Below are 27,473 nucleotides of genomic sequence, written 5' to 3' on the forward strand. Positions count from 1 at the left end.
GCATGGTAGCATCCTATTGGCAGTCAGTGTTGGATTAGCGACATGATACAGCCCTGCTGCTCAAACTGACCTATAAATGGAGACCAGCATATCGACAGGAATAACAGTGCTGCAGCTGCTCCATTCATCAAATACGATGGAGACTATAATGAAGACTCTGGTGCGGGTGTTAATGGGTCACAACAGACACGTCACACACAATGACTGGTGGCAACATGCTCACAGCTTTTGTCACATGTAAAAATGAAGACACAGTAGGTTTTTGGTCACCTCCCTTTTATTTAGGAATAAATGTGATACGATTAGGACTGGGCATAAATATGGGATACAATGATTCCACTTTGAAGATGACGTGTCAATACGATACAGGTGTTGAAATGTCCAACCTCTGATACACATATGTACTATTGTGCATCGACAGTCTGATTCACTCGGGCCCACCAGGGAGCCTAAACAAACTAGAAAAAAAGGAAAAAACAAAACCAAGAAAAGCGATATTGCCTTAAACAACAAGGGAATCTGTCACCAGGTTATCCTGCCTTATCTGAGAACAGCATGAAGTAGCAACACACTAAATCCCCTGTTATGTAATTCAGTGGGAGCTGAACAACGTATGACCCCAATCCTCACATTGCTGATTCAGTTTTCTTCCTATACTTAGCACAGGGAAAAAGCTGTCAATCAGTGATGAGAGGGATATGCAACTCATAGATATCAATGGTTTCACATTGCACACACCTAATGGGGAGGACTGGACCAGCGCAGCCGCAGGAGCTAATCAGTGATTTAATGTTACCTAATGAAGGTTACAAAAGTGATCAGGGTGTCCGTCACAACCTTAGGCTGTCCTCAGCTAGGGCAAAAACCTGATGACCAATTCCCTTTAAGGTGGCTATGGAATTGGATGCTCCATATGCAAAGTATATTGAAAGGTTTCTGTTTAACTGAATACAAGATAAAGGCACAAGTGGTATAAAGGATTAACACAACAAAAGGTGTCCTTGGTAATAATATATATATTTATATATGCATCTGTTGCTGCCATGAGTCATCTACATGGTCTGCTTGTCATATAAGAGACTGTATTACTGTAACACAGGAATTCAGATTTAAAAATAATTAGATATTAAAAAATATACAAATATAAAACGGCATTTTACCCTCATTCAGATCTTTATATTGGTACAAGCCTAAAAAAAAGAAAAACAAAAAAACAAAAACAACCCTATAAATTCTATTAATAAAACTGTCTGAAAAGTAACCGCACAGTCTACAGCTGCACTTATGTGGCGTGGAAACATAGGGCATCACTGGTACCATCATCTCCTGATTGAAGCTTCTCCCCTTGTTACATCATCATACTCGTGCCCTGCTTTTAGATTCCCAATAATGGCAATAGCTAAAATATGTTGAATGCCAAAGTATGTAGAGTCAGATGGACCACAGAGGAAAGCGGCAAGACGAGAGCTTGTTTTGTTGCCCGATTACAGCGGAGAGTCACATCCAGGGGGGGTCTTCACGTTCCATTCTTCCCTTGGCACATTCAAGCGATCAGGAACAGTTCTCCGCTTACATATTACATGGGATACATTTCTATGCTCCACTTTACTCCACAGTGAGATTGAGTTCACAGATATAAAAGAGAAAATCACTTCATTTTCAGAAAATCAACACATCCAGGATCGCCATATACAATAGTAACACGTACATTGTGCTTTAGTTTCTGCAATGCTCCATGTTCATGTCTGAAAGCAAAGATTGCTCTGTCTTGTGGAACCTATTCATCAGATTTCCTCGGTGAGATGAGATATATAGATATTATATATATCTCCATATATCCATTCATATCCGTACACAGTTCTCCAGACAAGCTACTGGAGACGAAACAACCTGATATATGACAATATGGATAATAATACCGTAATACCTTACTTTAAGAATGTACAAACCAATAAAAAGTAATCAGTTTTATTATATATAGTCCATTTAATAATACAATACATGGCATACTTTTTTTCTCAATTCCATTGTGGTTCCTGAGAAGCGTAACAGTAATGAGTGCTGAGCTCTCCTCTGAGTTAGTTCATGAATTGTGTGTATCCCTCTGCTCCGGTCACAATCACATCCATCCAAATCCGCATGGCCTCTGGTGAAGGAGCTACCATATAATATAGGCGATCATGCGTTTTGACACAAAAGGTTAAAGCCGGGTTTGGACTCTGAAAGAAAAAATAAAAAAGAAGAGTATTACATTTCATGTTGTTAAAATATATTATTTTTTTCCTTTTAATGGCTAACTGAAAAGATGTAAATAATTGCAAGCTTTCGAGACTACTCAGGTCTCTTCATCAGGCATGGTATAACACAAAATCTGAAGAGTCACATATTTATACACAACAGGACTTAGGACTTCTCTAAGTCCTGTTGTGTATAAATATGTGACTCTTCAGATTTTGTGTTATACCATGCCTGATGAAGAGACCTGAGTAGTCTCGAAAGCTTGCAATTATTTACATCTTTTCAGTTAGCCATTAAAAGGTATCAACCACTGAGGATTCTCTGTTCTTTTAAACATTTTTTTTTATCTCTACTGGCTAACACGGTACAAAGATATATTTTACTTATTTTTTTCCATGATAAAAACAAACTCTGTTTATAGGAAAACCGTAATAATACAAATAATAGAAATAAAATGTCAGTATCTAAAGTTCTTCAGAAGAACCCAGCTGTAAATGTTAATCAGTAAGCTACAAAGAAAATGGTGAACACACTCTCACCCACCTCCTTCAACAAGGGTACAGAGAGAAAATCGGATATCTGCTATAGAGGACAAGAGAGGAGTTCAGTGCACAGAAATGATACGAGCCGGAGCCAATGCTGCATAGAGTCAGTCACACAAGAGCCTGTATGCACATGTTGTCTGTAAGCAAGTTACAGAGCACCAACATGGCACCTCAGGATCACTCGCCGTCCTACACAGTGTTCATGTTACTCACACCCAGTGCAGTAGTACATGCAAAATTCACCTCGAGTGTGTTATTAGCTGGTATAGTGTTCAGTAAACCATACATGCACTGCTGGTGACCATGTGAACAAGTGCCATGTATAATTCAAGACCCCAATGTACCTGAAACGCTTTGTTTTGTGCATATACGTATGCAGTTTGCATTCACTGTAAGATGTCTAAAGGGGGGACAGGATTAACATGTACAAGTACATAAATGACCACACAAAAAAATGGTCAAAAGCAGTCTTGCAAAACCGACTTAAAAGGCAAAACTCAATCTCCAGGGGATAAAAGCCTTCTTTACCGTGAGAACTATTAGTCTGTGGAATAGTCTACCTCAGGAGCTGGTCACACTGCGAACCATTGCCGGTTTATAAAAAGGCTTAGATGTTTATCAAGAAAAAAACATGTAAATGTGATATGATAAATATATATATATATATATATATATATATATATATATATATATATATATATATATATATATATATATATATATATATATATATATGTATGATAGATATATATATACAGTGCCTAAAAAGTAGTATTCAACCCCCTGCAGATTTAGCAGGTTTACCCATTCGGAATTAACTTGGCATTGTGACATTTGGACTGTAGATCAGCCTGGAAGTGTGAAATGCAGCAAAAAAGAATGTTATTTCTTTTTTTTTTTTTGTTTTTTAAATTGTGAAACGTTTATTCAGAGGGTCATTTATTATTCAACCCCTCAAACCACAAGAATTCTGTTTGGTTCCCCTAAAGTATTAAGAAGTATTTCAGGCACAAAGAACAATGAGCTTCACATGTTTGGATTAATTATCTCTTTTTCCAGCCTTTTCTGACTAATTAAGACCCTCCCCAAACTTGTGAACAGCACTCATACATGGTCAACATGGGAAAGACAAAGGAGCATTCCAAGGCCATCAGAGACAAGATCGTGGAGGGTCACAAGGCTGGCAAGGGGTACAAAACCCTTTCCAAGGAGTTGGGCCTACCTGTCTCCACTGTTGGGAGCATCATCCAGAAGTGGAAGGCTTATGGAACTGCTGTTAGCCTTCCACGGCTTGGACAGCCTTTGAAAGTTTCCACCCGTGCCGAGGCCAGGCTTGTCCGAAGAGTCAAGGCTAACCCAAGGACAACAAGGAAGGAGCTCTGGGAAGATCTCATGGCAGTGGGGACATTGGTTTCAGTCAATACCATAAGTAACGTACTCCACCGCAATGGTCTCCGTTCCAGGAGTCCGTAAGGTACCTTTACTTTCAAAGCGTCATGTCAAGGCTCGTCTACAGTTTGCTCATGATCACTTGGAGGACTTGGAGACAGACTGGTTCAAGGTTCTCTGGTCTGATGAGATCAAGATCGAGATCTTTGGTGTCAACCACATACGTGACGTTTGGAGACTGGATGGCACTGCATACAACCCCAAGAATACCATCCCTACAGTCAAGCATAGTGGTGGCAGCATCATGCTGTGGGGCTGTTTCTCAGCCAAGGGGCCTGGCCATCTGGTCCGCATCCATGGGAAGATGGATAGCACGGCCTACCTGGAGATTTTGGCCAAGAACCTCCGCTCCTCCATCAAGGATCTTAAGATGGGTCGTCATTTCATCTTCCAACAAGACAACGACCCAAAGCACACAGCCAAGAAAACCAAGGCCTGGTTCAAGAGGGAAAAAATCAAGGTGTTGCAGTGGCCTAGTCAGTCTCCTGACCTTAACCCAATTGAAAACTTGTGGAAGGAGCTCAAGATTAAAGTCCACATGAGACACCCAAAGAACCTAGATAACTTGGAGAAGATCTGCATGGAGGAGTGGGCCAAGATAACTCCAGAGACCTGTGCCGGCCTGATCAGGTCTTATAAAAGACGATTATTAGCTGTAATTGCAAACAATGGTTATTCCACAAAATATTAAACCTAGGGGTTGAATAATAATTGACCCACACTTTTATGTTGAAAATTTATTAAAATTTAACTGAGCAACATAACTTGTTGGTTTGTAAGATTTATGCATCTGTTAATAAATCCTGCTCTTGTTTGAAGTTTGCAGGCTCTAACTTATTTGCATCTTATCAAACCTGCTAAATCTGCAGGGGGTTGAAGACTACTTGTAGGCACTGTATGATATGTAAATGTGAAAGATTGGTTCTGAATGTTTAGTCCCGTGGACAAGCAATCGGGATCAGGAGTGAAAAAAGATTCTCTCTTTTGGGACGGACTGGATCATGCATTATGGCTGTACTTGTGATCCTTCCCGTTATCATTTCCCATCATTCTGTTTAACTCGATGGACACATGTCCTTTTAAAACCATATTAGCTAAATAACTAAGAAATAAGCCTTGAAAGATTATTCATACCCAGTGAACTTTTCCACATTTTTTACCCGTTACAACCACAAATGTAAATGTATTTTATTGGGATTTTATGTGACATACCAACACTAAGCAGCACATATTTGTGAGGTGTAAAGGAAATGATACATGGTTGCTCAATAAATAAAAAAATATAAATCTGCACTTTGGACTGGATTAGGGGGAATTCCCTTTTTGCCAACGTTCAATTGGAACGACAATTATACCCTCACACTTCACTAACAGCTTTGGTGCATTTGAAGGGTGATGAAGTTCCGAATGGGATTAGGGACCTTCCAACAATATGGCAGACGGTTCAAACATGGAGAAGGATACGGAAATTATGTGGGGCTAGCACCTGTAACACACCGTTCCAGCCTTTTGTAGGGAACCCGAGATTTCTTAGGGGCAGGACCCCAACACAATACGACATACTAGCAAGGCAGGGGTGTGTCTTTGTGGCGGACCTAATGTATTCTGGGTATTCAATACTTCCATATAAAATACTATCACAACACTTCCAAGCTTTTGCTGGAAACCCCTTTTTGTTTCTCCAAGCTCGTAGTTTTGCACAGAAATGCATAGCTAGTAAACCAAGATCCGAGCGAGGGTCAGACCTAGACAAATTCTTAAAACAAGCTAAGACACAGGTTTTCTCAACAAGCCATATATATGCGAGATTAAGACCCCATTGGTCGTGGGAGACTAGAGTCGGAGGACCCTCAAAATGGAGGGAGGTCATACCGGAATATGAAACTGAGGAGTTTTTAAAGGCCACACTGATTCAAAGAAAATTTATATCAGCTAGTAGTTACACAGATATGGCATTAATGATTTTCCATAGGGCCTACATCACCCCCTATATTCAGTCAAAAATAAACTCGAGAGCAACCTACAATTGTTCAAAATGTGACAAAGAGAAGTCAGACTTTCATCACCTTTGGAAATGTGCGCAGATTAGGGGGGTCTGGGGGAGCATCCATTCAGTTCTACAATCCAAATATAACATTAAATTCCCACTGACACCACAATGGGCTATTTTTAATATTCTGGAAGAAGACCAACTAAAACTACAAAGAGATATTAAAGCAGCTCTTATTATATGGGCCTCGGCTACCAGGAAGAGTATCTATATATATATATATATATATATATATATATATATATATATATATATATATATATATATATATAAAATTGCCTTATTCTGTCTGTCTGTCTGTCTTGCTCCAAAATTGTGTCACCATGACAGTGTCACCGTGACAGTGTCGTTACAGTGACAACTGTCGGATTGACCGCTGGGCTCGGCCTGGCCCCGCCCCCCCACGGATTGGCCGCTCGCCTCGGCCTGGCCCCGCCCCCCCCGCATGGATTAGCCGCTCGCCCCGGCCCTCCGCACGCATCGCCCGCTCCAGCGTACACCGGCTCCCGGTACACATGTGCAGGGAGCCGGCATACGCTGACGCCTCGCCCGCTCGCCCCCGCCACACGTTGGCACACTCGGCCCCGCCCCCGGCGGACATAACCTTGCGATGCTGGGATCGTGACGGAGCTGGTGTACGCTGGTAACCATGATAAACATCGCGTAACTAGAGGAAGCGCTTCCCTTAGTTACCCGATGTGTATCATGGTTACCAGCGAACACCGGCTTCCGGTACACATGTGCAGGGAGCCGGCATACGCTGCGGTCAATAATGAAGTGTCATGCAGCGGTGAAAGAGTTAAAGACACTGCAAGACACTTCATTATAGGCAGCGGGCACCCCCAGAAGAGAGAAGACAGAAGAAAGAAGACCCCGCAGTCATACTCACCAGACGCCGACCGGGAGCAGGTGAGCGCATCAAGGTCCTGCAGCGGCGGAACACACACACACGCACACACATAAGAACAGACACACACACACATCAGATCACACTCACTCACTCTCACACACACCTCACACACACATCAGATCACATCCACACACTCACAACATCCAGTGATATCGCTTACTTCTCGGCGGCGATACTGTGCATGCAGTGACCTTCCAGGACCTGCCGGAGGATCACATGGCCGGAAGCATGTGGTATCTCCGGATGTTGTGAGTGTGTCAGTGTGTGTGCGTGTATGCAATCGGATGTGTGCATGTATGTGATCGGATGTGTGCGTGTATGCGATCGGATCTGTGAGTGTCGGCAGAAGGCAGAGGAGCACGGCGTGCAGCACAGCTGCTGGGACCACCCACCGGAGGGCACAGGGAGAAGTGGGGTGTGAGTGTATGCGATCAGATGTGTGCGTGTATACTATCTGATGTGTGACTGTGGAGCACGATGGGGAGTGCGCAGCATGGGGGATGGAGCACGATGAGGGGTGCGCAGCATGGGGGATGGAGCACGATGAGGGGTGCGCAGCATGGGGGATGGAGCACGATGGGGTGTGCGCAGCATGGGGGATGGCGCACGATGGGGGGTGCGCAGCATGGGGGATGGAGCACGATGGGGGGTGCTCAGCATGGGGGATGGAGCACGATGGGGAGTGCGCAGCATGGGGGATGGAGCACGATGGGGGGTGTGCAGCATGGGGGGTGCGCAGCATGGGGGATGGAGCACGATGGGGGTGCACACCTCCCCCCAAAACACACACACAGCGCCACACGCGCACCGCACAACACACCACACACACACTGGGAACCACAAACACCGCCCTACACAGACACCCACACACAGACAACGCCGCACACACACAACACCCAACACACAAACACCGCGGCATACACAAATATACGCACATACCGCGCAACACACACACACACTGCACAAAACATACCTCCCCCCAAAACACACACACGCACCCCACACCCACACAAACCGCGCAACACACACAGCACCACACACAGGCAACACTGCAGACACACAGCGCTCCACAAACAACGCAACACACACACACACCGCAGCACACATACAACACCGCTCTCACACACCCCCATCCAGACAACACCCAGAACATTTACAGCGCCCTACACAAACACTTGGCAACTACACACAACAACATCTATATATATATAACAAAAATCATACATTAACTACACAATAAATTCTAGAATACCCGATGAGTTAGAATCGGGCCACCTTCTAGTCTATATATATAATTGCCTTATTCTGTGTGTCTGTCTTGCTCCAAAATGACGTCATTACAGTGACGACCGTCGCATTGGCCGCTCGGCCCGGTCACGCCCCTCGTACGCATTGGCCGCTCGGCTCGGCCACGCCCCCGCACACTTTGCCTGCTCGGCCACGCCTCCCGCACACATTGGGCACCTATTAGACACCTCCCTCAAGGACTACTCCACCTACTAGACACCTCCCCCCAGGACTACTCCACCTATTAGACACCTCCCCCCAGGACTGCTCCACCTATTATACTCCTCTCCCCCCCAGGACTACTCCTCCTATTAGACTCCTCCCTCAGGACTACTCCTCTTATTAGACTCCTCCCCCAGGACTACTACTATTAAGGGGGCTTTAAACGCTGCGATATCGGTAACAATATCTCGTCGGGGGTCACGTCGGTAGTGACGCACATCTGACGCCGTTACCGACATCGCAGCGTGTAACACAAATGAGCGACGATCAACGAGCACAAAAACATGAAAAATCGTTGCTTGTTGACACGTCGCTCATTTCCTTAATATTGTTGCTGCTGCCAGTACGATGTTGTTCGTCGTTCCTGCAGCAGCACACATCGCTATGTGTGACACCGCGGGAACGACGAACATTTCCTTACCTGCCTCCACCGGCAATGAGGAAGGAAGGAGGTGGGCGGGATGTTACGTCCCGCTCATCTTCGCCCCTACGCTTCTATTGGCCGGCCGCTTATTGACGTCGCGGTGATGTCGCTGTGACGCCGAACACACCTCCCCCTTGAGGGAGGGATTGTTCGGCAGTCACAGCGACGTCGCTGACAAGGTATGTGCGCGTGACGCTGCCATAGCGATAATGTTCGCTACGGCAGCGATTACCACATATCGTGCCACCGACGGGGGTGGGTGCTATCGCACGCGACATCGCTAGCAAATGCTAGCGATGTCGCAATGTGTAAAGCACCCTTTGGACTCCTCTCCTCCCAGGACTACTCCTCCTATTATCCTCCCCTCACCCAAGGACTACTCCTCCTATTATCCTCCTCTCCCCCCAGGACAACTCCTCCTATTATCCTCCCCTCCCCCCAGGACTACTCCTCCTATTATACTCCCCTCCCCTCAGGACTACTCCTCCTATTATACTCCTCTCTCCCCAGGACTACTCCTCCTATTTTCCTCCTCTCCCCCCAGGACTACTCCTCCTATTATACTCCTCACCTCCAGGACTACTCCTCCTATTATCCTCCTCTCTCCCCAGGACTACTCCTCCTATTATACTCCTCTCTCCCCAGGACTACTCCTCCTATTATACTCCTCTCTCCCCAGGACTACTCCTCCAACACACACACACTGCACAAAACATACCTCCCCCCAAAACACACACACACACGCACCCCACACAAACCGCGCAACACACACAGCACCACACAGCACCACACACACACACACAACGCTGCAGACACACAGCGCTCCACAAACAACGCAACACACACAACGCAACACACAAACAACACCGCTCTCACACCCAGACAACACCCAGAACATGTACCGCGCCCTACACAAACACTTGGTAACTACACACAACAACATCTATATATATATATATATAACAAAAATCATACATTAAAGGAGTTGTCCGACATTAGCTTAACAAAAATTTTTGAGTTTATCTGTGCTGTATTGTCATATAAATCACACCTACATTGTTATTTTTTGTTTTCTAACTTTTGTTCCTCTTGAATTATCCCTTTATTCTCTGCAGCTCATTGTTTACATTCAGATCCAGCAAACTGACCACTTCCTGTGCAAAACCTCAGTCAGAGCTGTCACCACCCTCCCCAGTGTCCATCCCCACCCTCTGCCCGCCCTGCGCACACATTCCCTGTCAGTATTCTTCCCCAGCACCTGACCTGGTATCGCTACAGCATTGCAAATAACAGCCCCACATCGGGCTCTGCACCGCACACGCACACATATGGCTCTGTACCGCACACATATGGCTCTGTACCGCACACGCACACATATGGCTCTGTACCGCACACGCACACATATGGCTCTGCACACGCACACATATGGCTCTGTACCGCACACATATGGCTCTGTACCGCACACGCACACATATGGCTCTGCACCGCACACATATGGCTCTGCACACGCACACATATGGCTCTGCACCGCACCCGCACACATATGGCTCTGCACCGCACACGCACACATATGGCTCTGCACCGCACACATATGGCTCTGTACCTCACACGCACACATATGGCTCTGCACCGCACATGCACACATGGCTCTGCACCATACACGCACACACATGGCTCTGCACACGCACACATATGGCTCTACACCTCACACGCACACATATGGCTCTGCACACGCACACATATGGCTCTGCAACCCCCCCCATTCCTATCCCCATCCCCATCGGGAACACATGTGGAGTACATACTCACCTGTCCTCGGTCCCCGCCGCTCCTGCACGTTCGTGCGCTGTCTGTGCTCTCTTCAGCACAGTAGTGACGTCACCGCTGTGCTGAAGAGAGCACAGACAGCGGGAGGGACAGTGATGAGAAGCAGCGCTGCGCTCCTTCTCATCAGCGCTTTCAAATGTACCGGCATCTGTGATCTGTGATGCCGGTATATTTGAATGTGTGATCCTGAGCAGGGGCCCGGTGCTGGAGCTGACACCACGGCAGCTGCCGCCAGGCCCCGCCCCAAGGTCACGGACCCCACAGCAGTGCAGGGGGAGGTTACTGGAGGTGCGGGGGAATGTGTGGGAGGGTGCAGGGAAGGGGGGCGGGGACTCATCGCACTGTAGCCGCCCAGCAGGGAGGCGACATGCTGTTTCCACATTTGCATGTCAACATGGCCCTGCCCATGTTGACATGAAATGACCGGAAGCAGCAAAATCGCGGCAGGAGCGGTCACATGACCGCTCTGAGCCGGGGGAGAGGGGCTGACAGCAGGGCAGGTAAGTGCTCTCTATCTACTTACCTGCCCCAATGTAGCCCAATAGGGAAATAAAAAAAGAAAGGTCAAAGAAATTCCAATTCCATAATAACGGACAACATAAGTTAGAGGACGCACGAAGAGAGGGAGGGGGGAGGAAGGGTATTGGGATTTTGTTCTGATAATTGTAAATGAATTTCTAAAACTTGTCATTATTATTGTTGACATAAATATTGTATGTTACAAGTTCCTTTTTTTTTTTTTGAAACATAATAAAAAGTTTTAAAAAAAATATATAGATATATAAATCTGAAAATTGTGACATATTTGTATTCAGCCAGCTGTAGTCTTATAGCCCTAAATAAAATCCTGAGTCATAAATTGTCTCCACGAGGCACATAATTTTTAAATTGAGTTCACATGTAACTAATTTTTTCTCATTATAAACTACAGTTGTTCTGTGAAGGCCTCAGAAGTTTACTTGAGAACATTACAGATCAAACCGCATGATGAAAACCAAGGAACACACCAGACAGGTCAGGGATTAAGGTGTGGAGAAGACTAAGGCAGGGTAAGGCTATGTGCCCACGGAACTCTGTACCCGCGGGTTTTGCCGCGGAAAACCTGTGGATTTATCTGGATTTTCTAGATAAATCCGCAAATTTAAGCAAGTACAGACACTCCCCATGTTATCCTATGGGACATGGGGAGTGTCTGTGTCCATGCTGCGGTATGTGCGGCTGCGGAATATGCTGCAGATGTCCCGCAGACGCACAAAACTGCATGTCAATTATTCCTGCGGAATTACCTGTGAAAATCCCGACCCTCAACTATGGAGATAGAGGCCGGGACATCCGCAGGTAAGTCGCATGAATGTCCGCAGGTTTTCCGCAGCTATTTTGCTGGAATCCCGCAGCTATGTATAGCTGAGGATTCCGGGGTGCTGCTGCAGGAAACCTGCGGACATACCTGCTGATAAATCCGCTGGTGCGAGCTCCCGTGGGCACACAGCCTTAGGGTATAAAAATATAACCCAAGCTCTGAACATCTCACAGAGCACTGTTCAATCCATCATCTAAAAATGGAAGGAGTATGGCACAACTGCAAACCTACTAAGGCACGGCCGTCCACCTAAACTGACATCCCGAGCAAGGTGAGTACTAATTAGAGAAACAGCCAAGAGGTCCATTATTACTCTGGAGGAGCTGCAGAGATCCACAGCTCAGGGGTTAGCATCTGTCCATGGGACAACTAATGGTCCTGCACACCACAAATCTAGCCTTTATGGAAGAGTAGCAAGAAGAAAGCCATTTTTAATGCATAAGTCCACGTGCACATATTAAGTATTTGGGGAGGTTTTTTTACCTCAGTATTTGTAAGCCAAAACCAGGAGTGGAACAATCAGAGGAAAAGTATAATAGAATCATGGGCATCACTTCTGTATCTTTTAACCACTCCTAGATTTGGCTTACAAATACTAAGGTAAAAAAAATAAATAAATAACCAAATACTGTGCACGAGACCTAAGAAGTACAGTTTAAAAAATCTATGAAGGGGACAGAGATAGCATGTGGAAGAAGGTGCCCTGGTAATTACAACTTTTTGGGCTAAATGGCACATCACCCTGAAAACACCATCCCCATCATCACACATGGTGGCGGCAGCATCCTGCTATGGGGATGTTTTTCATCAGCAGGGACTGGGAAGCTGGTCAGAGTTGATGGGAAGATGGATGGAGCTAATTACAGCTCAATCCTAGAGGAAAACCTGTTAGAGGCTACAAAAGACTTGAGACTGGGGCATAAGTTCACCTTCCAGCAGAACGATGACCCTGGACATCCTGCCAGAGCTACAATGGATGGTTTATCTCAGATCATATATCATATACTGTATATTTATATCAGATCATATTCATGTGTGAATGGCCCAGTCACAATCCAGACCTAAAGTCCATTGAGAATATATTACTGTTCACAGACGTCTCCATCTAATCTCACTGAGCAAGAGCTAGTGTGCAAAGAAGAATGGGAAAAAAAGAATCAGCCTCTAGATGTGTAAATCTGGTAGAGACAGACCCAAGACTGACAGCAGTAACTGCAGTGAAAGGTGGTCCTACAAAGCATTGACTCAAGGGGCTGAATACAAATGCACTTCACAATTTTCAGATTTATATTTATAAAATATTTAGAAAACCATTTATCATTTCCTTTACACCTCACAAATATTTGCTACTTTGTGTTAGTATATCACATAAAATCCCAATAAACGGGAACTTGTCACTTCATTTTTTTTATATTAAACTGGGGCAGAATGTGTTTTAAATGATGCTCTGTGCACCACTAACAAGGTTTTTGTTTGATTTTTTTTATTTAAAAAAACAAACAAAAAAAACAAAACAACCAACCAATCATGTAGTTATCTTAAAAAAAAAAGGACTTAATATGGTTAGGTGAATGTATCTCATACCTTGTGTTTCAGTCATAGGGTTGTGCTATTGATGTCTTCGATCATTGTCAGTCAAAATCAGTCATGCTATTTTTTTATTAAATGATGCCCCCCGCATTATAAATGATTGCAGTGACTGCCCTGACATCACGGCAATGTCCCCTGTAATCGCGCACTAGTGCACTATATGTCTTCTGCCTAGGTATGTGCACTGAATCTGGGTATAGGTCCCCAGATTCATTATGAGATGTGTGCATGCTCCGGGGGGCTGACGGCACTTCACAAGCGCCCACGCTTAGCAGGGCTCTATTACAGACATCCCTAGATTCTTTCTCTGCGCTGCACGACCCGCTCTGCGTTGGTACTAGGGACCCGCTAAGTGTGCACACTCCTGAAGTGACAACAGCAGCCCGGAGAATACGCACATTGCATAATGAATCTAGGGACGTACACGCAAATTCAGTGCACATGCCTGGGCAGAAGACATTAGTGCGCAAGAGCATGATTACAGGGGAGATTGCCGTGATGTCGGGGCTGACACTGCAATCATTTCTAATGCGGGGGACGTGATTTAATTAAAAAAATAGCATGATTAATGTTGATTGACAATGACTGAAGACATCAATAGCACAATCCCATGACTGAAACCCAAGGTATGAGGTAAATTCAGAAAACAATATAAAGTCTATTTTAACCCCTTCACGACCGGCCGATTTTTCGCTTTCCGTTTTTATTTCGCCATTCTTTTTCTGAGAGACGTAACTTTTTTATTTTTCAGTCAATATGGTCATGTGGGGGCTCATTTTTTGCGGAACGAGCTGTATTTTTAAATGAAACCATAAGTTTTACCATACAGTGTACTGGAAAATGGCAAAAAAATTCCAAATGCAGAAAAATTGTAAAAAAAAGTGCGATAGCACTATTGTTTTTGAGATATTTTATTCACTGTGTTCACTATATGGTAAAAGTGATGTGTGGGTGTGATGCCTCAGGTCAGTGCGAGTTCGTAGACACCAAACATGTATAGGTTTACTTTTATATAAGGAATTAAAAAAAAAAAAATCGGAAGTTTGTCCGAAAAAAGTGGCGCACGTTTTACGCCATATTCCGTTCTCATTTTTCGGGATCTATGGCTCAGTGACGGCTTATTTTTTGCGTCTCGAGCTGACGTTTTTAACGGTACCATTTTTACGCAGATGCTACGTTTTGATCGCCTCTTATTGCATTTTGCGCAAAAGTTGTGGTGACAAAAAACGTCATTTTGGCGTTTGGAATTTTTTTGCTGCTACACCGTATACTGATCAGATTAATTGATTTTATATTTTGATAGATCGGGCATTTCTGAACGCGGCGATACCAAATGTGTGTGTTTTTTTTATTTTTTTAACCCTTTAATTTTCAATGGGGCGAATGGGGGGTGATTTGAACTTTTAGGTTTTTTATTTAATTTTTGAAAACTTTTTTTTTAACTTTTTTTTTTTATTTTACTAGTCCCCCTAGGGGGCTATTGCGATCAGCAGTCCGATCACTCTGCAGTATCTGCTGATCACAGCTACATAGCTGTAAACAGCAGATACGCTCACTTTCTTTTTCACTGCGCCACGGGCACAGCAAAAGTGAAAGCAATTCATGTGTAGTACAGTTAACAAAAATTGCTAAATTCATAAGGAGAATCTATTCAGACCACCCAAGAGGACAGTGGATTTAAGGAAGGTTTTCTTTCTTCCTTGTACATCCGACATATGGGCGTCATAAATACCTGACCCAGGAGTCAGAGGAGAGGGTGCTAACAGATCCTGTCACTCCTTGATTTACATAACTCTGATACTAAAATACTTGGAGATACTGATACTGATACTAAGATACTTTGGGCTGTTTTTCAACAACTGGGATTACTGAAGGTGGAGACAATATCAGTCAATTTTGCACCAAAACCTTCAGGCCTCTGCTAAAAAGCTGAAGAGGAATTTCACCTTTCAGCATGACAATGACCCTACAACATACCTCCAGATCAACAAAATAATGAGTGCACCACAAGATGTTTTGAAATAACCTATACCCTAATCCAAGCAAAAATCTGTGTGTGACCAGAAGAGGACACTGTACACAGGAGATGTCCTCACAATCTGACTGATTTGGAGTTACTGTAAGGAATAGTGGGCAAAGATTGCCAATTCTAGATGTATCATGCTGATCGACTCCTATCCAAAAAAAGACTGAATACTGTCATAAATTCAAGGAGTACTTCAACTAAATATGCAACCACATTATTTTAGTTAATTTTTGTTTTTACACTCAAAAATATTTCAGCTTATTTTTCAGTGGATTTGTACAGGTTACGGGTGTCATTAAAGTTAGGAAAAGTTCTGAAATTATTGATCTTATGATTTTTTTTCAATGAAAAAAATGAAATTTTAAAAAGGTGTGTAAACTTTACATCCACTGCAGATATAAAAGTAAAAAAAAGAAAACATATTAGCATTACATAAGTGAGTAACCAGCATGAATATTAATTCTTAACGTAATCGATTAAAAGTTATATCTAAAGTGCAAGTGCCGTATTTCAAAATATGAAGGTTGCAGCTATCTTATTATTTAAAATATTGCCCAAAGAAATACTGCAACCTTTAATTAAAGACAGTCAATCCATCCACATTAAAGCTTTTTACTATCTGAGACTATTTTTAAAATACAGCACTTGCATTTTAGATTGATTTTTAACCTAATCGATTAAAAGTTATCTATATATATATAATTGCCTTATATTGTCTGTCTTGCTCCAAAATTGTGTCCTTACGGTGACAACCGTCCTATTGGCCGCTGGCTCGGCCTGGCCCCGCCCCCCCACAAATTGGTCGCTCGGCCTGGCCCCACCCCCCCGCACGGATTGGCCGCTCGCCCCGGCCCTCCGCACGCATCGACAGACAAAACCTTTCGCTGCTGGGATCGTGACGGAGCCGGTGAACGCTGGTAACCATTATAGACATCGGGTAACTAAGGTCCCTTAGTTACCCGATGTGTATCATAGTTACCAGTGTACACCGGCTCCGTCACGATCCCAGCACCGCCACACATACCCCTGCGATGCTGGGATCGTGACGGAGCCGGTGAACGCTGGTAACCATTATACACATCAGGTAACTAAGGTCCCTTAGTTACCCGATGTGTATCATAGTTACCAGCGTACACCAGCTCCCGGTACACATGTGCAGGGAGCCGGCATTATACTTCTCTTCCCCCAGGACTACTCCTCCTATTATAGTCCTCCTATTATACTCCTCTCTGAGTATAATAGGAGAACTATTATAGCATGGGGGATGGAGCACGATGGGGAGTGCGCAGCATGGGGGATGGAGCACGATGGGGAGTGCGCAGCATGAGGGATGGATCACGATGGGGAGTGCGCAGCATGGGGGATGGAGCACGATGGGGAGTGCGCAGCATGGGGGATGGAGCACGATGGGGGGTGCGCAGCATGGGGGATGGAGCACGATGGGGGGTGCGCAGCATGGGGGATGGAGCACGATGGGGGGTGCGCAGCATGGGGGATGGAGCACGATGGGGGGTGGGCAGCATGGAGCACGATGGGGGGTGCGCAGCATGGGGCATGGAGCACGATGGGGGGTGCGCAGCATGGGGGATGGAGCACGATGGGGGGTGAGCCGCATAGGGGATGGAGCACGATGGGGGGTGAGCAACATGGGGGATGGAGCACGATGGGGAGTGCGCAGCATGGGGGATGGAGCACGATGGGGAGTGCGCAGCATGGGGGATGGAGCACAATGGGGAGTGCGCAGCATGGGGATGGAACACGATGGGGGGTGCACAGCATGGGGGATGGAGCACGATGGGTATTGCGCAGCATGGGGGATGGAGCACGATGGGGAGTGCGCAGCATGGGGGATGGAGCACGATGGGGAGTGCGCAGCATGGGGGATGGAGCACGATGGGGAGTGCGCAGCATGGGGGATGGAGCACGATGGGGGGTGCGCAGCATGGGGAATGGAGCACGATGCACACACAAATATACGCACATGCCGCACAACACACACATTGCACAAAACATACCTCCCACCAAAACACACACACACCCCCCACACCCACACAAACCGCGCAACACACACACACAGCGCTCCACAAACAACGCAACACACACAACGCAACACACAAACAACACCGCTCTCACCCCCCGCCACACCCAGACAACACCCAGAACATGTACAGCGCCCTACACAAACACTTGGTAACTTGTGGTAACTACACACAACAACAACATCTATATATATATATATATATAACAAAAATCATACATTAACTACACAATACATAAATTCTAGAATACCCGATGTGTAGAATCGGGCCACCTTCTAGTATTTTAATATTTATGCACCTTGCGGATTACTCGTTCACCTGGAGTGACTACATCGTAAAGTTCTAAAAAAAAATCTCTCAAACAAATCCACATTTTTTTGCTATTCACATTAGCAGAACATACTCATCACATTATATGTAACCAATATGGTTGCTAAAAAAAAATAAAATGTCAGCTCACAATGCAAAATACAATATCTCATACATCTACACTGAAGGAAAACTTAAAAATGTTGTATAGGATGGAAAGCACCCAAGTGTCTGCCAACTATGTCTACTATTATATCTTCTTGAGACATAAACGTAACAGTTATTAATTACAGGGACTATCTTATAGGCTAAACAATGCTCCCTACGAAAAAAGATATTGGAATTCGCTTTCCTCCTGAAGAAATAAAGCTGCCTCTCTGGTGCCTAGAAGCGCGGGTTTACACCAAAGGACTTACAAAATTAAACGACCGCTGATCAGTGACTTGTTTGCTGATCGATGAACAATTTACATAGGCAAAGTGCTCATAACACTGTGCACCAAACAATCTGTAATTAATAGTTCAGGGCAAAACATGACTAGTTTGCATAAGACAATGTGTTGTGGCTAACAATAATTTTTAAGTCAGCTTAAAAATAATTTCACCTGAAGAACAAGGTTTTTGCTCCTTCATTGGGTGGTTGGCAGCCTGTTTTTACAGCAAGGTTATCAGGAGACAAGAGTTCCTTGGTACAAGTGGACACATTAACCCACCACTCCCTTCCCCGACACATATCAAAGGCGTCTCACCCGACGCCCCTGTCCCTGCTTTGAAGAGGGGCATCGACCCTAGAACTGCTGTCTGCAAACATCTAACTTTCTCTTGGAGGAGACTCTGGTTTGGGCTATAGCCTCAGGCATGTTTCAAGACTAAAGGCGGTTTACACGCAACGACATCGCTAACGAGATAACACTGTGGTCAAGGAATTCGTGACGCACATCCAGCCTCGTTAGCGACGTCGTTTCGTGTGACACCTACAAGCGACCGCTAACGATCAGAAATACTAACCAAATCGTTGATCGTTGACACGTCGTTCATTTCCCAAATATCGTTGCTCATTTTGGACGCAGGTTGTTCGTCGTTCCTGAGGCAGCACATATCGCTACGTGTGACACCCCAGAAACGACGAACAGCAGCATTCCTGCGTTCTCCGTCAACGAGGTGGGAGTGACCTTCATGCGGCTGCTCTCCGCCCCTCCACTTCTACTGGTTGCCTGTTGTGTGACGTCACTGTGACGCCGCATGAACCGCCCCCTTAGAAAAGAGGTTGTTCGCCGACCACAGCAATGTCGTTAGGAAGGTAAGTATGTGTGACGCGTACCTCCGATATTGTTCGTCACGGGCAGCAATTTACCCGTGATGCACAAACAACGGGGGCGGGTGCGATCGCTAGCAACATCGTTAGCGATGCCGCAGCGTGTAAAGCGGCCTTTGAGGTGTCAATCTCCAGCAGCTGACGCTGGCGACATCTTTCTTCCCTCTAGATGAGAGCCAATATACATACATACCTTCTCTTCTGATATTCACAGTCGCCAGAGCTGCATTCGTGGATCATGGACTACGATGAAACTTTGTGGGAACAATTTGGATAATAAATTCGTGAACGAGGAATACTGTGTGTGTGTAGTCTTTATTTATACAGCTATTATTTGCATTGTGTTCATTATACATATTTGTGTTATTTGCCCTATTTGGGGGACATTTCTTCTGGGTGATCTTGGCTAATACTTGTTAGTGCAGTTATATTATTTTCCTGTTATTTCTCTGTAATTCCCCCAAACGTTCCCCTATTGAATACAAAGTGCTTATCGGCCACTTAGAATAAAAAAAGTCCTCTTGGTTGTAGGGGAAACGGCTGCAGAGATAGTGAGATGTGACATAAGAAGAAATGGACAGTGAGAGCTGGGATTAAATCGTTGTCCTCACTTTGTGTATTTCGTACACACGTGTTCTGGGTCAGGCCAGCGTTTATAAAATCCTGCAGATCCATGCATTGCTGGTGCCAAAGAAATACAAAGTGTGTGCAACAAGCATCAGCAACACATACGGACAAGCCTGCAACTCACATCAGTGTCTGGACGTTATTAGGACAATTAACATGCGGTTAATATTAAAAACTGAAGGCGAGTGGCCTACAAAGCATCATCACAGAAACACAACGCATGTCCTGAACCAGGGTTATTTCTAGAGTGCACTTGTCACTGGGATTATCTTAGCACAGTCAGGTATGTGGACAAGTACAGAGATGGCTCGGATGCAGTATACGTACAGAGGCCAGACTGAGGTTAAAAATTCTTTTCTGTTGGAATAGAGAAGACGTTACTTATATCCTACATTCAACCCCAAAAGGAATGGAGAGCATGGTGGAGTGTGAACAGTCCCTATTACCTTGGCTGCACTTCTAAGATGGTCATAATAAACTTCTTCTATAGCCTGGAAATAGATGACTCCTTTCAGCTTTGCTTCATGCTTGTCTGCAAGAAAAGGAATAGCGAGGTGAGCAGAAAGAAGACCCAGCTGGCAGAGCAAATGGAGGAAACACTAAAGAAATTATCTATACAGTAGAGACATATTTCTTCATATTTATCTGAGTGTTTACTTCTACTACAGAATTTCTATGTCACATTTTACATTGACTTCAGTGGTATTCAGCATTTTTATACTCTGTAGTACAAAGCCAAGGAGAAAAAGATGCACAAGTCACACCAAGCTGTAACCATTATATAAGAAAGGAAGAATATCATTATTAATTAACATTATTCATTACTATGAGAAAATACTAAGAGGCAAGAAAGCACGGCAGCATTCTACAAATAACGCCAGACAACATGGCGGCCCTATACAAATGACCCCAGAGAACTTGGCGGCCCTATACAAATGACCCCAGAGAACATGGCGGCCCTATACAAATGACCCCAGAGAACATGGCGGCCCTATACAAATGACCCCAGAGAACATGGCGGCCTTATACAAATAACCCCAGAGAACATGGCGGCCTTATACAAATAACCTCAGAGAACATAGCAGCCCTATACAAATGACCCCAGAGAACTTGGCGGCCCTATGCAAATAACCCCAGAGAACACAGTGACCCTCTACAAATGAGTCCAGAGAACACAACAAACTTCTACAAAATGACCCCAGAGAACACGACGACCTTCTAAAAATGATCGCAGAGAATACGACGACTCTACAAGAAAGTAAGACTATCATTATTAAATTAAAATTATTCATTACTATGAGAAAATACTAAGAGGCAAGAGAACATGGCAGCATTCTACAAGTAACCCCAGAGAACATGGCGACCCTCTATGAATGGCCCCAGAGAACATGGTTTCTCTAAATGACACTAGAAAAGCACAAGGCGATCATATGGAGAAGAGCACAAGGCTATTATACGGAGAAGAGCACAAGGCTATTATACGCAGAAGAGCACAAGGCTATTATACGCAGAAGAGCACAAGGTGATCATACGCAGAAGAGCACAAGGCAATCATACGCAGAAGAGCATAAGGTGATCATACGCAGAAGAGCACAAGGCGATCATACGCAGAATAGTACAAGGCTATCATACGGAGAAGAGCACAAGGCTATCATACGCAGAAGAGCACAAGGCTATCATACGGAGAAGAGCACGAGGCGATCATACAGAGAAGAGCACAAGGCGATCAAACGGAAAAGAGCACAAGGTGATCATACGGAGAAGAGCACAAGGCGATCATACGCAGAAGAGCACAAGGCGATCATACGCAGAAGAGCACAAGGCGATCATACGCAGAAGAGCACAAGGCGATCATACGCAGAAGAGTACAAGGCGATCATACGCAGAAGAGCACAAGGCGATCATGCGCAAAAGAGCACAAGGCGATCATACGCAGAAGAGCATAAGGTGATCATATGCAGAAGAGCATAAGGTGATCATACGCAGAAGAGCACAAGGCGATCATACGCAGAAGAGCACAAGGCGATCATACGCAGAAGAGCACAAGGCGATCATACGGAGAAGCACACAAGGCGATCATACGGAGAAGAGCACAAGGTGATCAAACGGAGAAGAGCACAAGGTGATCATACGGAGAAGAGCACAAGGCGATCATACGCAGAAGAGCACAAGGCAATCATACGCAGAAGAGCACAAGGCGATCATACGGAGAAGAGCACAAGGTGATCAAACGGAGAAGAGCACAAGGTGATCATACGGAGAAGAGCACAAGGCGATCATACGGAGAAGAGCACAAGGCGATCATACAGAGAAGAGCACAAGGCGATCATACGCAGAAGAGCACAAGGCGATCATACGCAGAAGAGCACAAGGCGATCATACGCAGAAGAGCACAAGGCGATCATACGCAGAAGATCACAAGGCGATCATACGCAGAAGATCACAAGGCGATCATACGCAGAAGATCACAAGGCGATCATACGCAGAAGAGCACAAGGCGATCATACGCAGAAGAGCACAAGGCGATCATACGCAGAAGAGCACAAGGCGATCATACGGAGAAGAGCACAAGGCGATCATACGGAGAAGAGCACAAGGCGATCATACGCAGAAGAGCACAAGGCGATCATACGCAGAAGAGCACAAGGCGATCATACGGAGAAGAGCACAAGGCGATCATACGGAGAAGAGCACAAGGCGATCATACGCAGAAGAGCACAAGGCGATCATACGCAGAAGAGCACAAGGCGATCATACGCAGAAGAGCACAAGGCGATCATACGGAGAAGAGCACAAGGCGATCATACGCAGAAGAGCACAAGGCGATCATACGCAGAAGAGCACAAGGCGATCATACACAGAAGATCACAAAGGATCATAATTTGGACACAGTACAACATCTATGAATGGTTTGGTCAATATCTGATTAGTGCATGTATCTAATATGGATTATGTAGTTTTTACATTACAGGGCACTCTGCTCACTGGTTCTCAGAAATGGAGGTTATACTTACTAATATTTAGGGACCTGTTCACACATGTTTGGTCCTGTGGTGTTTTTAAATCCCTAATATATAACACAAACGTAGGAGGGAAACCGATAAAACTCAAGGGGTCGATTATATGCAAAATAGCAACACTTATGAGACAATAAGTCTCCCCAGGCAAGGCTACAATTTTCCCATCATTTATATCCAGTTAATTTCTTTAAATTTCATAGACAAATCAGTCTTTTTCCATAAGATTGTCTACAAGAGGCCACTTACCAACATAATAGGACAGAGTGCGTTTGAGGCGATCAAACACAAACCAGCGCTTCTTCCAGGACTTGATTTTACCCCCCATCTTGGTGAGAAAACCTCGACACATTTTTTCAGTTAGGATGATGTGAGAACAAGCATCGACGACATGGCCTGAAGACTCTATGTGAGTGCGCAAGTCAAAATCTTCTTTACGAATAGGGAGGTAACGGGTGAGAGGTCGGGCCTTTAAAGCAAATGGAGGGAATGAAGGTTATTACAGCACTGGATGCAGAAACACAACTCACACAGTGGATAGAATGAGTCTACACAAATCTAGTGAGAGACTATTTTTCTTTTTGCACCCAAAAAGTTTTTACAGAACAAAAATAATGTATTTGCATAACTATGCACACCCTTAAACTTACACTTTGTTGAAGTACTTTTTAGTCTATCAGCATGGCACATCTAGAATTGGCAATCACTGCCCGCTCTTCCTTGCAGGAGCTCCAGCGCTGTTAGATTGTGAGGTTATCTCCTGTGTACAGAGCTCTCTTCAGCATAACCCACAGATCTGCAATTAGATTCAGGTCTGGACTCTGGCTGGGTCATTGCAAAACTTTGATCTACTTCTGGCAAAGCCATTCTCTGGTTGACTTGTATGTATGCCTGTCTGATAACTTTCAACAGTTGTTGAGTTGCTGTTGTATGTGGTTTGTAGACCATGGCTCTTGCTGTAAAATGCAACTAATCAGAATCCCTGTAATGATGGCGGCTGTGTACTGATTACTATGTAACATGAGTGTAAATGTGATTGGCTAATCCTGAACACAACCACATCCTCAATTATAAGAGGGTGTTCACACTTCTGCAACCACATTATTTTAGTTTTGCTATTTTTTTCTCCTCAATATGATCTGATTTTTTTTCTCCATGGATTTGTACAAATTATGGGAGAAAGATGTAAAAAGATCTGATATGATAAAAACCTGGCATTTTAACAGGGGTGTGTCGACTTTCCACATAAGGTTGAAGCTCTCACCTGTGAGAAATGTTTTTCTCTCATTTTCACCTCTTTCTCAATCAACCTTTGCCTATGAGAAGTTTCATCCTGAAGACGTTTTTCCAATTCTTTCCTCCTCCTTCTCTCATCGTCCAATGCTCTCTTCCGTGCCTCAACTTCTCGCTCCTGCAAATTAATAATGAGCGTTAGTATCTGTCAAAAATAATATGCACCGTGTGCAGAATTATTAGGCAAGTTGTATTTTAGAGGATTTTTTTTATTATTGATCAACAACTATGTTCTCAATCAACCCAAAAGACACAGAAATATCAAAGCTTAATATTTTTGGAAGTTGATGTGTTTTTTTTATATTTGGCTATCTTAGGAGGATATCTGTTTTGCAGGTAACTATTACTGTGCAGAATTATTAGGCAACTTAATAAAAACCAAATATATTCCCAGCTCACTTGTTTATTTTCACCAGGAAAACCAATATAACTGCACAAAATTTAGAAATAAACATTCCTGACATGCAAAAATAAAACCCCCAAAAATTAGTGACCAATATAGCCCCCTTTCTTTATGATGACACTCAACAGCCTACCATCCATAGATTCTGTCAGTTACTTGATCTGTTTACGATCAACATTGCATGCAGCAGCCATCACAGCCTCCCAGACACTGTTTCGAGAGGTGTACTGTTTTCCCTCCCTGTAGTTCTCACATTTTATGAGGCACCACAGGTTCTCTATGAGGTTCAGATCAGATGAACAAGGGGGCCATGTCATTATTTCTTCATCTTTTAGACCTTTACTGGCCAGCCACGCTATGGAGTAGTTGGATGCATGTGATAGAGCATTGTCCTGCATGAAAATCATGTTTTTCTTGAACGATACAGACTTCTTCCTGTACCACTGCTTGCAGAATTTGTCTTCCAGAAACTGGCAGTAGGTCTGGGAGTTGAGCTTCACTCCATCCTCAACCCGAAAAGGTCCCACAAGTTCATCTTTGATGATACCAGCCCATACCAGTACCCCACCTCCACCTTGCTGGCATCTGAGTCGGAGTGGAGCTCTCTGCCCTTTACTGATCCAGCCGCTGGCCCTTCCATCTGGCCCATCAAGAGTCACTCTCATTTCATCAGTCCATAAATCAGTCTTAAGATATTTCTTGGCCCAGTCTTGACATTTTATCTTATATTTCTTGTTCAGAGGTGGTGGTTTTCAGCCTTCCTTACCTTGGCCATGTCCCTGAGTATGGCACACCTTGTTCTTTTTAACACTCCAGTAATGTTGCAACTCTGAAATATGGCCAAACTGGTGGTAAATGATTTCTTGGCAGCTTCACGCTTGATTTTCCTCAATTCATGGGCAGTTATTTTGTGCCTTTTTTCCCCAACACGCTTCTTGCGAGCCTGTTGGCTATTTGCCATGAAACGCTTGATTTTTCAGTGATCACGCTTCAACAGTTTGGCAATTTCAAAACTGCTGCATCCCTCTGCAAGACATCTCACAATTTTGGACTTTTCAGAGCCCGTCAAATCTCTCTTCTGATTCATTTTGCCAAGGCCCCTTTCACATGTCAGTGATTCTGGTACGTTTGTGCTTTTTTTTAAACGTACCAGAATCACTGACATATGCAGACCCATTATAATGAATGGGTCTGCTCACACATCAGTGTTTCACTGACCATGTCTCCGTGCAGCGTTGACGCGTGTCCGTGATTGCCGCACGGAGACATGTCCATTTTTTTCTGGCATCACGGATGTCCCACGGACCACGCAGTGGTGTGGTCCGTGAAACACGTGCCAGAAAAAAACGTGCTTTTAAAATAAAAATCGTTTTTACTCACCCGGCTTCAGCGACGCTCTCTGCAGCCCGTGCAGCCTGCTGCTTCTAAGCCGGCTCATTACTGTCGCACATATTCATGATGCACGACACAGCCGACCCGGAAGCAGCTGCTGCGGGGGTCAGGGCCGGCCGGATGCTGCACCGCGGGAGCGATCAGCACCATGGAGAGCGGGAGCGCGCACAGGTGAGTTGATTTCTAAGTGCAATCACGGGCCACGGAGAACGGGGCCCGGATTGCACTTAGACAACCCACGTGTGCCGTGATTCACGGCACATGGAGGGACATGTGCGTGTTTTACACGCCAGTGAAAAACGTCAGTGTTTTTCACTGACGTGTGAAACGGGCCCAAAGCAAAGACGTTGCCTAATAATTAAGCACACCTTATATAGGGTGTTGATGTCATTACACCACACCCCTCCTCATTACAGAGATGCACATCACCTGGTTTACTTAATTGGTAGTTGGCTCTCAAGCCTATACAGCTTGGAATAGGACAACATGTATAAAAATTATCATGTGATCAAAATACTCATTTGCCTAATAATTCTGCACACGGTGTATATAGATTAATGAACCATTGCTATGTGTCAGTCAACTAGTTTATGGAGGACACTTATTATAAAGCAGCAGATCGTCTCACCCTGGACTCGACAAGTCTCGCTCTCTCTGCATGGGCCTCTAGAAGCATCCTCTCCATTTCCTCAATCTTCAGCATGTCTAGTCCACTTGCACTAATGGAACACATAAGAATGTGGGTAAAAGCCGGGTACAAGAAGTGAGAAAATAATCCAGGTAGAAGAAGTAGGCAGAAGACCCCACCTCGACATGTTGTCAGGCGAACAGGCGGAATTTCCGGTGGACACGCTGGTGTCCAAACTATCAGAACTCTCCAGGCTCAGTGTGTCATATCCATGGGAAGGATCATCATCCCGAGAGTGCAGAGGTCTCTGATGGTGCAGTATGGAGTGGTGCATGATTGGAAGGTAACCTTGAGATGCAGCTCCGTGGAGAGACTGCCATTGTGATTGAGCCTCAACTACAGCTTTCTGCTTCAGCTCCGCAAGTCGTTTGCGTTGTTCATCTATCACTTGCTGACCTGCAAAGAAAACGATTGATGTGAAACACCAAATGCAAGAAGATAAATAATATAAAATATTCACTGC

At 44.7% G+C, this 27,473-nt stretch overlaps 1 protein-coding gene across 16 annotated transcripts in view; it reads right to left on the minus strand.

Moving 5' to 3' along the window:
- Positions 1-1,952: 1,952 nt before the first annotated feature.
- Positions 1,953-27,473, minus strand: part of PHLDB1 (pleckstrin homology like domain family B member 1) — a 365,610-nt gene continuing 340,089 nt past the window's right edge. For 10 of the 16 annotated variants that reach the window (XM_075328263.1, XM_075328261.1, XM_075328254.1 and 7 more), the window contains 8 exons: positions 27,130-27,406; positions 26,951-27,041; positions 24,499-24,645; positions 23,484-23,703; positions 20,664-20,749; positions 20,545-20,574; positions 2,782-2,820; positions 1,953-2,219 (listed from right to left, as the gene is read on the minus strand). In XM_075328263.1, the coding sequence (XP_075184378.1) occupies positions 2,079-2,219; positions 2,782-2,820; positions 20,545-20,574; positions 20,664-20,749; positions 23,484-23,703; positions 24,499-24,645; positions 26,951-27,041; positions 27,130-27,406 (1,031 nt within the window). In that variant the 3' untranslated portion in view covers positions 1,953-2,078. Of the gene's footprint in view, positions 2,220-2,781; positions 2,821-20,544; positions 20,575-20,663; positions 20,750-23,483; positions 23,704-24,498; positions 24,646-26,950; positions 27,042-27,129; positions 27,407-27,473 lie in introns of those variants that run through there. The other 6 variants (XM_075328259.1, XM_075328265.1, XM_075328270.1 and 3 more) reach the window with 4 other exon arrangements.

This window comes from Anomaloglossus baeobatrachus, chromosome 11, assembly GCF_048569485.1.
Source record: "Anomaloglossus baeobatrachus isolate aAnoBae1 chromosome 11, aAnoBae1.hap1, whole genome shotgun sequence".
In the NCBI taxonomy this organism is placed as follows: Eukaryota; Metazoa; Chordata; class Amphibia; order Anura; family Aromobatidae; genus Anomaloglossus; species Anomaloglossus baeobatrachus.